We start from the raw sequence: 13,731 nt of genomic DNA on the forward strand, positions 1-13,731 counted from the left end.
GATGTTTCTTCACTTTCAATCTGCATGTGTCTTTAGTATGAAATGAGTCTCTTGTAGGCAGCATATAGATGGGTCTTGCTTTTTTATCCATTCCATCACCCTATGTCTTTTTATTGGAACATTTAGTCCATTTACATTAAAGTAACTATTGATATGTATGGACTTATTGCCATTTTGTTACTTGTTACGGTTGTTTTTGTATTTCTTCTCTGTTCCTTTCTTACTCTCTTCTCTCATGGTTTGCTGGCTATCTTTAGTGATATAATTGGATTCCTTTCTCTTTATTTTTTTGCATATCTGTTACTGGTTTTGGTTTATGGTTGTCGTTAAGTTTATATGTAACATCTTTTGCATATAGCAGTCTGTATTAAGTTGATGATCGCTTTAAGTTCGAATGCATTCTTTATACTTCTCCCTGCCACCCTTCCCCCCACGTTTTAGGTATATAAGTGTCATACTTTACATCCTTTTATTTTGTGAATCCCTTGACCAATATTTATATATGTACTTTATTTCACTGCTTTTCTGCTTCCTGCTTTTCTTAGTCATACTTATGGTCTTTCCTTTCATTTCAAAAATTCCTTTTAACATTTCTTGTATGGCTAGTTTAGTGGTGATGAATTCCTTTAACTTTTGTTTGACTGGCAACCTCTTTATCTCTCCTTCAATTCTGAATGATAGCCTTGCTGTATAGAGTTCTTGGCTGCAGGGTTTTTTTCTTTCAGCAGTTTGAATATGTCATGCTACTCCCTTCTGTCCTGGAAAATTTCTGCTGAAAAGTTTGCTGATAGCTTTATGGGATTTCCTTTGTATGTAACTTTTCTTTTCTTTTCTTTTCTTTTCTTTTCTTTTCTTTTCTTTCTTGCTGCTTTAAAATTTTTCTCTTTATTATTACTTTTTTCCATTTTAATTGCTATGTGTCTTGGTATGGACTTCTTTGGGTTGATTTTGTTGGTGGCACTCTGTGTCTCCTGGATCTGGATTTCTGTTTGCTTCCCCAGGTTTGGGAAGTTTTCAGCTATTATTTGTTCAAATAAATTTTCTCTCTCTTTTCTCTCCCCTTTTCTCTCTCTTCTTCCTGTGTCCCTGTTATGTGAATATTATTGTGCTTGATGGTGTTGCTGAGTTCCCTAAGTCTATTTTTAATTCTTTTTTCTCTCCCCTGTTCAGGTTGATTGCTTTCCATTATTCTATCCTCCAGGTCTCAATCCTTTCTGCTTCTTCTAGTCTACAATTTATTCTCTTTAATGTATTTTTACTTTTAGTTATTGTGTTCTTCATCTGTGATTGGTTCTTTTATGTTTCCTATCTCTTTGTTGAGAGGTCCTCCACTCTTTTCTCAAGTCCAGTAAGTATCTTTATGACCATTACTTAAAATTCTCCATTTTATTTACATCTCTTGTAATTTTGTCTTGTTCTTTCATTTGGGACATACTCCTCTTTCTCTTCATTTTTTCTAACTCTCTCTGTGTATGTGTAGTAGGAAAGTCATCTACATCTCATGGTCTTGAAAGTAGTGCCCTTATGAAGAAGAGATTCTATAGTGCTCTGCTTTGCGGTGCCCTATTCATCAGAACCTCGTACTTCAGTGGTGTCTCCTATATGTGTTCATGTGACCTACTGTTGTTGCTGAGCCACTTTTGCCTCAGTCCATTTGGCTCTCTTTACCTGTCGTGGGTAGGCGTTGCTCCCTGTGTTCTTAGTGGGCCAGTCTGGGGCCACCTTGGGCTTAACTGAGTCAGACCAGGCATTTGCCAGAGATGCAGTAGCATGGAACTGTAGGGCCCTTTCCCTCTGTTGTCCCCTGAGAAGCTTTTTTTTGGTTATTAGGTCACATTCTCAGACCCAGTATCTGCCCCTAGCCCACTTGTGGGGCTGGAGTTAGACCAGTATGTGTAGTTATTTTCCTCTCTCACTGATGGCAGGAGGCGTTTTGGAGTGGTGCTGGCCCCTTATAGGGGTGCTTGCACATTGCCATGCCTGTGGCACTGCTTTGGATAATCTCCTGTCAAGGGTGTATTGGAGAGGGCATGTTCGCAGGAGAACATGGAGGTGGGATGCTCTTTGTCAGGAAGGTCTGAGCTACTGTACTGCAGGAGGGGACCTGCAGCTGCCCAGGAAAACACCTATGCAGGCTGGGATGAAGGAGATGGGTCCCCAGGAGAATTTGGGGGGTGGGACATGCTATTCAAAGCTAGGTGGAGAGTGTACATGTTTCACTGGTTCTCACAGGTGTCCATGTATGTATGCTAGGGGGTGGGGGAGGATAATGGCGCCTACCGGCTCTTTTGTTCTTGGAGAAGTCTCCCAATTATCACTGCCCCTCCAGCATATACTCTGAGCTTAGTAAATAAATCTCCACCTATATACCCCAGGTGTCTTTGAAACTGGTGCTTCTATGCTATATCTCAGCAGGGCTGTTTGTTGTGCTTTCTCTTAAGGGCAGGGATTCTGTGTTCCTGGCTCTTGCAGAGCTGAGGCTAATTTTTAGAGTTCCAGGTGTTAAGTCCCACTGATGATTAGGCCCTTCTGATATTTAAAGCCAAATTTTGTGGGGATTGGCTTCCCTGTGCAGGTTCCTCCTTACCTGGGTGTCTGGTTAGGGGGTCTGCCCCTCTCTGCACTGGTGGTGCCCCTCCCACCACACATAATCCCACTGATCTGTTTGGCTCCTGACGGCATCTCTGCTATCATCTGAAAGGCATCTCTGCCTTTCAACGTGGCCTCTTCTCTACTTTTAGCTGTGGAGAGACTGTTCTGCCAGTCTTTGTATCATTTCTGAGATATTATACTGACGTGGGTATTACCTAGCTGTATCCATGGGATGAGGTAGACATTGAAGCCTAGCACATTGCCATCTACCTGGAAGTCCTGATGGGTTGTTACTAATGTATAAACCTGTGGAACTTCTGCAATCAAGATAGAGAATTTTCATCATCTGAAAGTTCTCCTGTGTCCGTTTACCTCCCCTCTCCCTAGCTCCACAAATTAAGTTTCATATGCTTATTTGCCATATGTATATCTTCTTTGGTGCATGTGTGTTCATATCTTTTGCTCATTTTTAAATTGGGTTCTTTTCCTATTTTTGTGTGTTTTTAATCATAGGTTATTTTACCTGTCTTAGAATTTCATGTAAATGAACTTAGACATATTATGTCCAGTTTCATTTGTTTGGTATAATGTTTTTGAGCTTTATATTTGAATATTATACATATCAGTATTTTATTCAGTTTTTACTGGTGAAAAGTTTTGCAGTATTTTTAGATATGCCACATTAGTTCTTTCTCCTGTTTTTAGATACATTGGTTTCTCGCATTTAGCTTTTACTAAGAAAGGTGGATTTTCTGTGCAAGTCTTTGTGTAAATATATATTTTCATTTCTCTTGGGTAAATTCCTAGGGATAATTTCTAGGTTTATGGTAAGTGAGTGTTAGCTTTTTGTGAAATTGACAAACATTTCTTCAAAGAGGTGGTGCCATTTTACTGCATGCTAGGAAGTGTTCTAGTTGTTCCGCATCTTCACCACCAGTTGACATTTGTCAGTCTTTTTAATTTTTGCCACTCTAGTAGATGTGTAGTGGTATCACACTGTGGTTTTTATTTGCATTCCCCTAATCTACATAGTAATGTTGATTATCATTTCATAAGCTTATTGGCCATTTGCATATCTTGTGATTTTTCTGGTCATCTTTTGCCCATTTTTTAAAAAAAAAAAATTTTTTTAACATTTATTCATTTTTGAGAGACAGAGACAGAGCATGAGTGGGGAAGGGGCAGGGAGAGAGGGAGACACAGAATCCGAAGCAGGCTACAGGCTCTGAGCCATCAGCACAGAGCCTGATGCAGGGCTCAAACCCACGAACTGCGAGATCATGACCTGAGCCGAAGTCGGACGCTCAGCCGACTGAGCCACCCAGGCGCCTCTTTAAAGCATTCTTAAAGGAACTGATTTGGCACAAATTTTAATATAAGTAAACTATTGAGAAACAGATATGTATCTTTTCCCCCCTTAACAGGAATCATGTCCTGTTCTGACCATAGCTTTTTCAGTCCTAATCTAATGCTCAAAACTTGATGTGCTATCTTGCTATACAACTGAGCATAAACTTGTTTTTTGAAGGAAGATAGTTTCTGTCAATATATTATCTGATCAATTTTTTGTGTATGCCCATTTTTCACCTGGATTATTTATGTGCTTGTATTTGGTTGTGATAGTTCTCTACACACTCTGGATTCAAGTTATTTGGTAGATATATGTTTTACAGGTATTTTCTCTGAATATTTTGCTTATCTTTCCATTTTCCTAGAAATGATTTTTAAAGGACTAAAGTTTTTAATTTTGTTAAATTTAAAATTTTTATGTTAAAAAAACTTTTTTTTAAATTCTACATTTATTTACTTTTGAGAGACAGAGTGAGACAGAGCACGAGCAGGGAGGGCCAGAGAGAGGAGACACAGAATCTGAAGCAGCCTCCAGGCCCTGAGTAAGCAATCAGCACAGAGCCTGACACGGGGCTCGAACCCATGAACTGTGAGATCATGACCTGAGCTGAAGTCGGACACTCAACCGACTGAGCCACCCAGGCGCCCCTAAAATTTTTATGTTTTTTTAACAAACTGGTTCATGCTTTTTATTGCCCTAAGAAATCTTTGCCTACCCCAGAGTTGCAAAGATTTTCATCTTTTTTCTTCTAGAGATTTTATAGCATTAGCTTTTATATTTAGGTTTTGGTTCATTTTGAGTAGGTTTTTGTGTATGGTGTGAGGTTAATTGTCAAGGTTCATTTCTTTCCCTTCAAATCTCCACTTCCAGTACCTTTTGTTGATAACACTGTCTTTCCCCCCATCAAATTACCTTAACAACTTTGTTGAAAAGCAGTTGGCCATATATGTGTGGTCGGTTTTTGGATTTTCAGCTCTGTTCCATAATCTGTGTGTCTGTCCCTACATAAATACCATATTATCTTGATTACTGTCACTTGATAGTAAGTCTGAAAATCATGTCTTCCAACTTTTTTTCTCCTTTCTGATGCTTATTTGGCTATTGTAGTTCCTTTGTTTTTCCATATACCTTTTAAATCAACTTATCAGTTGCCACTTAAAAAACTTGATTGAGATTGTGTTGAAATGAGAAATTAATTTAGGCAAAGTGAATGTGTTGACAATTTTGGATCTTCAAATTATGAGCAAAGTTTAGCCCTCTCTTAGGTCTTTTAAAATTTATTTCAGCAATGTTTTATAGCTTTTAATGTGGAGGTTCTGCACTCTTTTGTTACATTTTTTTCCCTATTTATTTGACCTCTTTTGATACTAGTGTAAATGAAGTCCTTTCCTTCATTTTCTAGTTGTTCACTATTACACCTGATTATCTTTGGATGATTGCTAGAAATGTTATCGAATATTTATAGAAATAATTTGACACTCTGGGCGATGTTATTTTAACGAAGACTGAATTTCCTTCTGCTTCTGTCCAGATGTTAGGCTAGATGCAGATCACTTTAATCCAGTTAGGGATTGAGCGGATTCAAAGTGGGACTTCAGTGCTAAAAAGGGCTTTTCTATTTCCTGTTCATTCTTCATTTAGGGTATAGCCTTTCAGAATCCAACTGAAATTTTGAGATCTCCACCAAAGCCTCCCCTCTTTGATTGACCTGAATTTCAGTTTGTATGCCTCCAAGCTTATAAAGATTGCCAAAAGCTATACTCAGCTTCTTACCTCTCAATCATTTTTTTTTGGCTTTCATTTGGCAATCACCTCAATGGAAAAAGTTTCCTAAAATACTTAAGTCAGCTCTTTTGTCTTCTTTCTTATAACTTATCTCAAAATCTGTGACCATGGTATCTTTCTGAGGCCTTCAAATCATAACTGCTGTCTTAAAAAAAATCTGTGTGCATGTCTATATCTATATGTGTCTGCCTTTTTTCTTAGCTATTTTCAGGAGTGTTGCTCTGAGACACCCTAGTAAGTCATTGCCAGAAGTATATTTTTCTTCTTGTCCCCTCCACTCTTCCATCTCATTCTCCACTAGAATATAATATTGTTCTCTGTATCTCATTTACTGCTGTATTCCTAGCACTTAGTATACTGCCTAGCACAAAATAGCACAAAAATATCTAGTCAATAGATATTTGTCAAATTAAAGAATGAATAATACATTGACATTTTCTGTGAAAAGATAGAATGGAAATTCAGAAGAAAGTATCTTCCCTGTTATTTCTCATAGCTAAGATATAGCTGTTCTTTAGCATAATAGGGTGAGTTCTGAACTTGAATTCAGGACCTTTATAGTTCTAGTGCCTTTTTAATTGATATTCCCTCAAAATGTTAAATAACATCTTTTCTTTATCCATTTGTAAATTATTTATTACTCTCTTATTCATGGAAATAGTTTCAACTGTTATTATAAAGTTAAAGAGTTTTCAAGGGAAAAAATAAAAAAAGATAAAAAGGACATTGGAATTAATGTTCTAATTAACTAATCAAAATATTTAAGTATAAATATAGGTTTGTAATTTTTATGATGGTTATAATTCTTCCAGTGAATACAATCAAGGCAAATAGCTTGTTATCATGTTTTAAGAGGTAAAGATGAAGAATTTCATTAAAAATTACATTTTGCATAGTACATAAATGTCTACCTGTGTTTTTCTCCCTTTCCTTTAGAGCCATTTTAAGTGCCAGATCCAGTTATTTTGCTGCAATGCTGAGTGGCTGCTGGGCTGAAAGCTCCCAAAAGTGTATTACTCTTCAAGGGTAAGCATAATTTTTACAAGGCAGCTTGACTGCAAATAATACTTCATACAAAACACTTCTAATGAATCTGTTTTCTCCATATATTCATTGAAATGTTTCTCATGTTGTGGTATTCAATGAAGTACATCTTCTGAAAATGAGAGATAGTAGGGAACATTTAGTAATAGAGGTAGCATGTTAGTCTTCCCAGACTGTTAAAATAAAATATCACTACTGAGTGGCTTAAACAACAGAAATTTATTTTCTCAGAATTTGGCAAGATCAGAGTACCAGCAAGGTTTGTCTTATGAGAGCTCTTACCTTGGGTTGCAGACAGCTTATTCTCTGTGTGTGCTTAATGGCCTTCCCTTAGTGCATGGGGGCAAGGGGAGGTGAAAAGAAGGTAGAGGGAGAGAGACAGAGAGAGCTCTCTGGTTTCTTCTATTTTAGCACCTCAGGGCAGGGCCCCATCTTATTATCTAACTTAACCTCAATTCCTTATAAGCCCCATCTCCAAATATAGCCACATTGTGGAGTTAGGCCTCAGTATATAAATTTGGGTGCGTGGGGAAACACAAATATTCAGTATGTAAAAGGTAGTTTCTTTTTTATCTTTTAAAGAATAATTTGGATAGGTGTGGATTTCATTGACTTATGAGGCAATGGTGTATCTACACAATTTGTGGCAGTTTATATAAACTGCTAAGATAGTTATTAAGAGATAAACTAGTACCTTAAATGATAAAAAGGACCCTTTGTTTTTTTAGTGTTTATTCATTTTTGAGAGAGAGAAATTCTGACAGAGCGTGTGTGGGGAAGCAGCAGAGAGAGGGAGACATAGAATCCAAAGCAGGCTCCAGGCTATGAGCTGTCAGCACAGAGCCCAATATGGGGCTCTAACCCACAAATTGTGAGATCATGACCTGAGCTGAAGTCAGACGATTAACCGACTAAGCCACCCAGGTGCCCCAAGAAGGACCCTTTTTTGGTCACAGATAATCACTGTGAGATTCTGTAGTGTACAGTATGGGGAAGGGCTTTCTCATCAGGAAAAATGCCTGGGAGTTCTGAGGGAACCTCTCAGCCCTGCATCTTGGCCAGAATCTTGGGTACGGAATAGTGATAGTGGCAATTCCATGAAAATGGATGTATGGAAATTACTGATAAATTCTTAACCATTTATTTGTCACCCTGACCTATAATTTTTGTTCTTCTTGGTTATAATCATCTGGTTCTCTTACTAAGTAGAACAAATCTCCAAATGCCTGTCATTTTGTAATTTTTCACTCTATAAAAAATGGATTTTATATGCCAAGCTAAAGAGTTTATTATCCTGGGTAAAAGGGATGTATAGATAGAGCAGTTGGTGACATTCTGTTATCACTATTGAAAACAGTCTGAAAAGTATACGTATCCTACTGATAAGATCTCTTCCTTTATGATGAATTTAAAATATCTGCTGAATAAATAGTGCTAGTAGAGGCTAGAATCTTTCTAAGTGTGCCAATCCTAGGGATAATTATATTGGTGTAATTTTGGAAAATTTTAGATGTTTTAGACATCATTTTAAAAAACTGTCAATCCACTCTCCTTAGAAATGAATTCAACAGAAATTTAAATGGAGAGAGAACACTAGTTTGACTCAAAATGCAACTTCTGACAGTCATTAAAAAATCACGTGATTCTGTGTAGTGAGAAAAAAGTCAAAAGAAGAGTGTGATTATGGGATCTCATTCTACAGCAAGGGAAAGTAATTTACAGAAAGCACATGTCTGATTTTTTCCTAGAAGAAATCTTAGTTCCTTGTAGGTTTAGTGACAGTTTTTACTATCTGATGTCTATTAGGTAGCTATTTCTTTCTTCCTTTCTCCAAATAGATTTTGTCCTCAGGAGTAATAGTAATGCCATGTTTTTTCTAGGCTTCTTCCACATTTACTATGCACTTTGATTTTTAGAATCACTCTTTGAGAGAGCAGGTGTATTCATATATTGCAGATGAGTAAAAACAAGATCAGTTAAGTTAAATGTCTTCCTGGAGTCACCAGGTAAATAAGTGCTTATGCTGAATATAAATCACATGGTTTTGATAAGTACTTCAGTGTCGATTCCACCACAGTCACTAAAGAGTTTAAAAGTTTCCTGTTGGCATGTATTCTTGAGCTAGTGCATACTCGTCTCCTCCACTGTTTAAATCCTTGATTTTCAAATTTTATCCCATAGAACCCTAAAGTTCTTGGTAGTATGTTAGGAAACACATGGCATGGGATTGGGATCTGAGGGGAAAACTATATAGGAAGGGCTGCCCCTTCAACCAGAACTGCTTTACTTTTATCTCTTTTATATTGTTTAAGATGACCTCTGAGTTTAGCTATAGGAATAAAGGGAGTCCTTAATCAGCCCTCATGAGTGATCAGATTAAACATTCAAAACACACAGGCTTTTAAAGATGCAGTTTATTTAGAGGTTAGTAGGCAAGAAGGAAGTAGTAGCATCAACTGCTGGTCTCTACTCTCTTAACCTATAATTTTCCATCCTTTATTATGATGGATGTGATGGATGAATATCTCCTGTTATAATATGGCCTGACTACCACTGACCAACTTTAGTAGCTTGCTCAAGGGAAAGCCAAATAGAAGTAGCCAAACTTGTTTTAGAGTTCTGTTTGGCTTTCCCTTGAGCAAGCTACTAAAGTTGATGAATGGTAGGCAGAGACAGATATCATATGATTTCACTTATATGTGAAATCTAAAAAGCAAAACAAATGAATAAACAAACAAAAGTCAGAAACAAACCCATAAATACAGAGAACTAATGACTGACAGAGGGGGAGGGTGTGGGTGTGGGCAAAATGGGTGAAAGAGAGTGGGAGATATAGGCTTCCAGTTGTAGAAAGAATAAGCCGCAGGAATAAAAGGTACAGCATAGGGAATATAGTCAATGGTATTGTAATAGTGTTGCATGGTGACAGATGGTAGCTACGCTTGAGGTGAGCATAGCATAACATATAGAGTGGTTGAATCACCGTGTTGTATTCTTGAAACTTAAGTAACGTTGTGTGTCAACTATACTAAAAAAAATGTCATTGAAATAAAAGTATGTTGTAGTAGTGACAGCAATGATCAGGCTCACTCCCCTTATAGTATTTTCCTCTCTCTTCAGTTGTGGTAAGCAAGGCTCTGTTTCTCACTGGTTCATCTTTCCTATAGCTACTAGGTCAGCAGTGGTGGCTTACTGCTGGAAATCTCACATTGGAAATAAGGATACATTTCTTTTTGGCTCAACTGTTTTGTTTGGTAAAGCAAGGTTTTCTAATACTAAAATGAAGGAAGAAAGTTTCTCCTGACAGATACTGGGTTTTATCCATATCCTTTATTATCATCACACAATATTTTTTGCTTTTCCCTCTTGTACCACGTATCAAATTGACTGTGTCAAATTACCACCTACAATGGTATTAGTATCATAGGATATAAAGCTATAGAAAGGCTAAAGGGAATTTAAGAAAATTGAGGCTAAAAAGGATTTAGAAATTTTGCTTTTTAAAAAACTGCACCTTAAAATTTTTTTTTATATTATAACAATCTACAAAACAAATTCTTTTTTCACATTCACATTAGCTTGTATTGTGTACTTGGGTAGATGTTTGTGTGGGTAATATAGTACAGTAAAAAGATCATGGACGTCGGTGTCATTATAGGTAGTCCAGTATCCAGTCCTAACTTGCTACATGACTTTAGGGTCATTGTGTATCTTCCCTGAGTTTCCTAAAGTTGTTGAAAGGATTAAATGAGATATAGTGCTTGGTATGTAATATATAGTGCTTATTAATATTTGTCTTTTCTTTTTTCCCTAGATTAGATTGTTCTCATTTTCTAGAGAGAAATGGGTTCAAGCAAGGTCCATTACCAATACCAGGACAGCAGTGCCTGCTTTTGCTTGATCAGCAGCCTTTTTTGGAACTGTGCCACTGTTGTATGTCTGCAGGATGTTTCCTGCAGTAGATTAGAACGAAATCCTGTCTGTCCTCACAGAAAAGAATTACAGTGTTTTTAATGAGGTGGTAACTCACAGACCTATAATGCATATGATATTTTTCAAAAGGGATAGCCTTCAGTAAATGGAGGTAGGAATAGTAGAGTCCTGTAATCCTAGTTCTACCTGTGCCCCAGTATTGGGAGGTGGTAGGAAGTTGTCCAGTTTTCATGGACAAAGGTGGAAATTCTCAACATCCTATACTGGACATTGAACCACAGCCAGTATTTATATAACTGCACACATTTCAATTTTTATATAAACAGAAGTCTTCCATTGGTGGCTTGGGGATTTAGAACATAAATCTGGATTTTCTCATCTCCCTTGGGAGATACCTGGGATTACACTAAATTTTCAGAATGATCTTTCGAAATATAAATTAGATATATGTATTTCTCTTCTGACTAAAATTGCTCAATGCCATCTCATCACAGTGAGAATGAAACTGAAATCTTTACCACCAACCTATAAGACCCTGTATGATCTGGCTCCTGGGTTTTTCCAGACCATCCCACCTAAATTAACTACAGCCCAACTCTCCAGTTACCCTCTTTTATATTATCTTGTTATGTTGTTTTCATGGCACTTTTCACTATTAAAAGTACCTTTTTTATATATATATTTGTTTACATATTTACTGTCCATGGCCTCCCTCTACAATGAAAGCTTCTTGTATCTTCGAGGTCTAGAATAGAGCCTATTATTCAATAAATAATTGAATGTGAATGAACGAACGAATGAATGAGTCCCTATGTTACCTTAGCCCACAGACACAGGACCCTGAAACTTTAGGAAGCACACATAAAGCACAGAGATTTTAGTAGACTAGATGTATGTTTATTCTCTGATCTTAGAGCTCTGTCCTCTCATAGGTCTTTCTTCCCTAAATATATGTAATGTTTTCATCTCCTAAAAGCTTTTCTGATTACATTTATTTGTTAAAAAAAATTTTTTTTAATGGTTTTATTTATTTTTGAAGGAGAGAGAGAGAGACAGAGCATGAGCAGGGGGGAGGAGCAGAGAGAGAGGGAGACACAGAATTCGAAGCAGGCTCCAGGCTCTAAGCTGTCAGCACAGAGCCCGATGCGGGGGTCGAACCCATGAACCGTGAGATCATGACCTGAGCCGAAGTCATACACCTAACTGACTGAGCCACCCAGGCACCCCTATTCTGATTACATTTAAATGGGGATAGTGCTTTCAGTCTTTCCATTTAAACTGTGGGCTATTGAAGTGATTTGTTGTTTTTCTAGGTCATTTGATCATGTTTTTATAAATACTTTTAGTAAAAATACAAACGAGTTACGACACTGTGATGAAAATACAGTTTAGTAAAACATCTGTAAAACTGAGGGAAAATGTTTTCTTGCTGTTTTTATAACCATATATTGATATATAGGCCCAAATGTCTGGATGTTCCTATCTAGTTTAATAAAACTATTGTTTTTCTTTAGTCATTATTATCTTTTGCTTGAAAAGTCAGGTCTGGAAAGAAACTATTATTTAACCATAAATGACCAATCCTCATTAACAGTAAGAAGAATAGCTCTTGAAATTTTGATGGAAAGTGCATGGGATAGTATATATTCTAGTAATTACACTAGTGTTTTAGATTAGCAGACTGCAGATAATGTGGCATGATTATTCTGAGATTAAATCTTGCCATATCCATAGTATGTAAATTAGAAGAGATTTGACTTTTTTTTCCTAAGTATTAAAGATGTGGAGTTTTTGAACCAGCATAAACCAGTACTCAGCCATAGTGGGGGGGCCAGTAAATATGTATTAAATTAATTAATACATATTTAAATTAATTAAATTAATTAAAAAATACTTACATATTTTCAACTTAGTATTCCTCTGAAGGCAATGCTGTAAGTGCCCAAGTAAGCCATTCATTAAACATTCTTCAAACATGTCTTGAGCATATGTTATATAAGACCATAGAATCAAACACCTGAGTCCTACCCTGTGGAACTCTATTTCTTTTCTTCTCTCTTTCCTTCTTTCTTGCTTTTAGCAGATTAGATACTGTAATATCTTAAGATTGTATAATATTATTAAGCTAGCTTAACAATATCAGCACTGTTCCCACCCTGATTTCCACTGCAGAGCTCCAATATTGTGTGGGGGAAGAAAATTCTTCTCATCCTGGGGGTACCGAATCAGTGCTGACATTCGGTTGCTACTAGAACTACAAGGATAAATAAGATACAGCCTGCCCTAGCAGGACTCAGTCTAGAAGGAGAAACAAATGTGTAAATAAAGATATCACAAGTCAGTCTGATAAATGTGATAATGGAAGTATATAGTATAGTGTACTGCTTAAGAGCCCATACTTTGGAGTCAATAGGCCTAGATTTAAATGATAGTGTATCACTAGCCATTTGGCCTTGGGCAAGTTACTTGATTTCAGTTTTTCATTTATAAAACAAGACTAATAATAGTATCTCCTATTGAGTTGTTACGATTATTAAATGAGCCAGTGGCACTCAAAATGCTTATTAGCTCAGTGACTGGTTCATAAGTGCTCAATAAATGTTAGTTATTACTATGTTTACCATTCAGTGATTTTTTTTTTTCCCTTGGAAACATTAAGGAAACAATCAGAGATAAAGAGCCACGTGTCTGGTTTCTGAAAGATGAAGTAAGTAGAGAGGGAGAATATTTTAAACAGAGTATATGGATGTACTAAGGCATAGATGTATAAGGAATTATAAGTAGTTCAGGTGCAGGAAATGAGTAGTTCATTTATCTTGGAACAGCTGCTAGAGAGGGTGAACTAGAGGTCAGATGATAAAGAACACTATACACCAGTCTAAGGAATTTGAACTTTTTTCCTATGGGCAATAGAGAATTGTTGAAGGGTTTTCACTCTAATAGCAGTGTGAGAAATGGGATGCAAAGAGATTATTTCAGGTAGGAAACTTACATGAGAGAGAAGATACAGTCATAGTACAGATAAG

At 36.8% G+C, this 13,731-nt stretch overlaps 1 protein-coding gene across 5 annotated transcripts in view; it reads left to right on the forward strand.

Annotated features, from left to right (window-relative positions):
* Positions 1 to 13,731, forward strand: part of BTBD8 (BTB domain containing 8) — a 116,882-nt gene that overhangs the window by 53,732 nt on the left and 49,419 nt on the right. For all 5 annotated transcript variants that reach the window (XM_042997868.1, XM_042997867.1, XM_042997866.1 and 2 more), the window contains one exon: positions 6,665 to 6,754. In XM_042997868.1, coding sequence (XP_042853802.1) covers positions 6,665 to 6,754 — 90 coding nt within the window. The remainder of the gene's footprint in view (positions 1 to 6,664; positions 6,755 to 13,731) is intronic.

Source organism: Panthera tigris, chromosome C1 (genome assembly GCF_018350195.1).
Source record: "Panthera tigris isolate Pti1 chromosome C1, P.tigris_Pti1_mat1.1, whole genome shotgun sequence".
Lineage (NCBI taxonomy): Eukaryota > Metazoa > Chordata > Mammalia > Carnivora > Felidae > Panthera > Panthera tigris.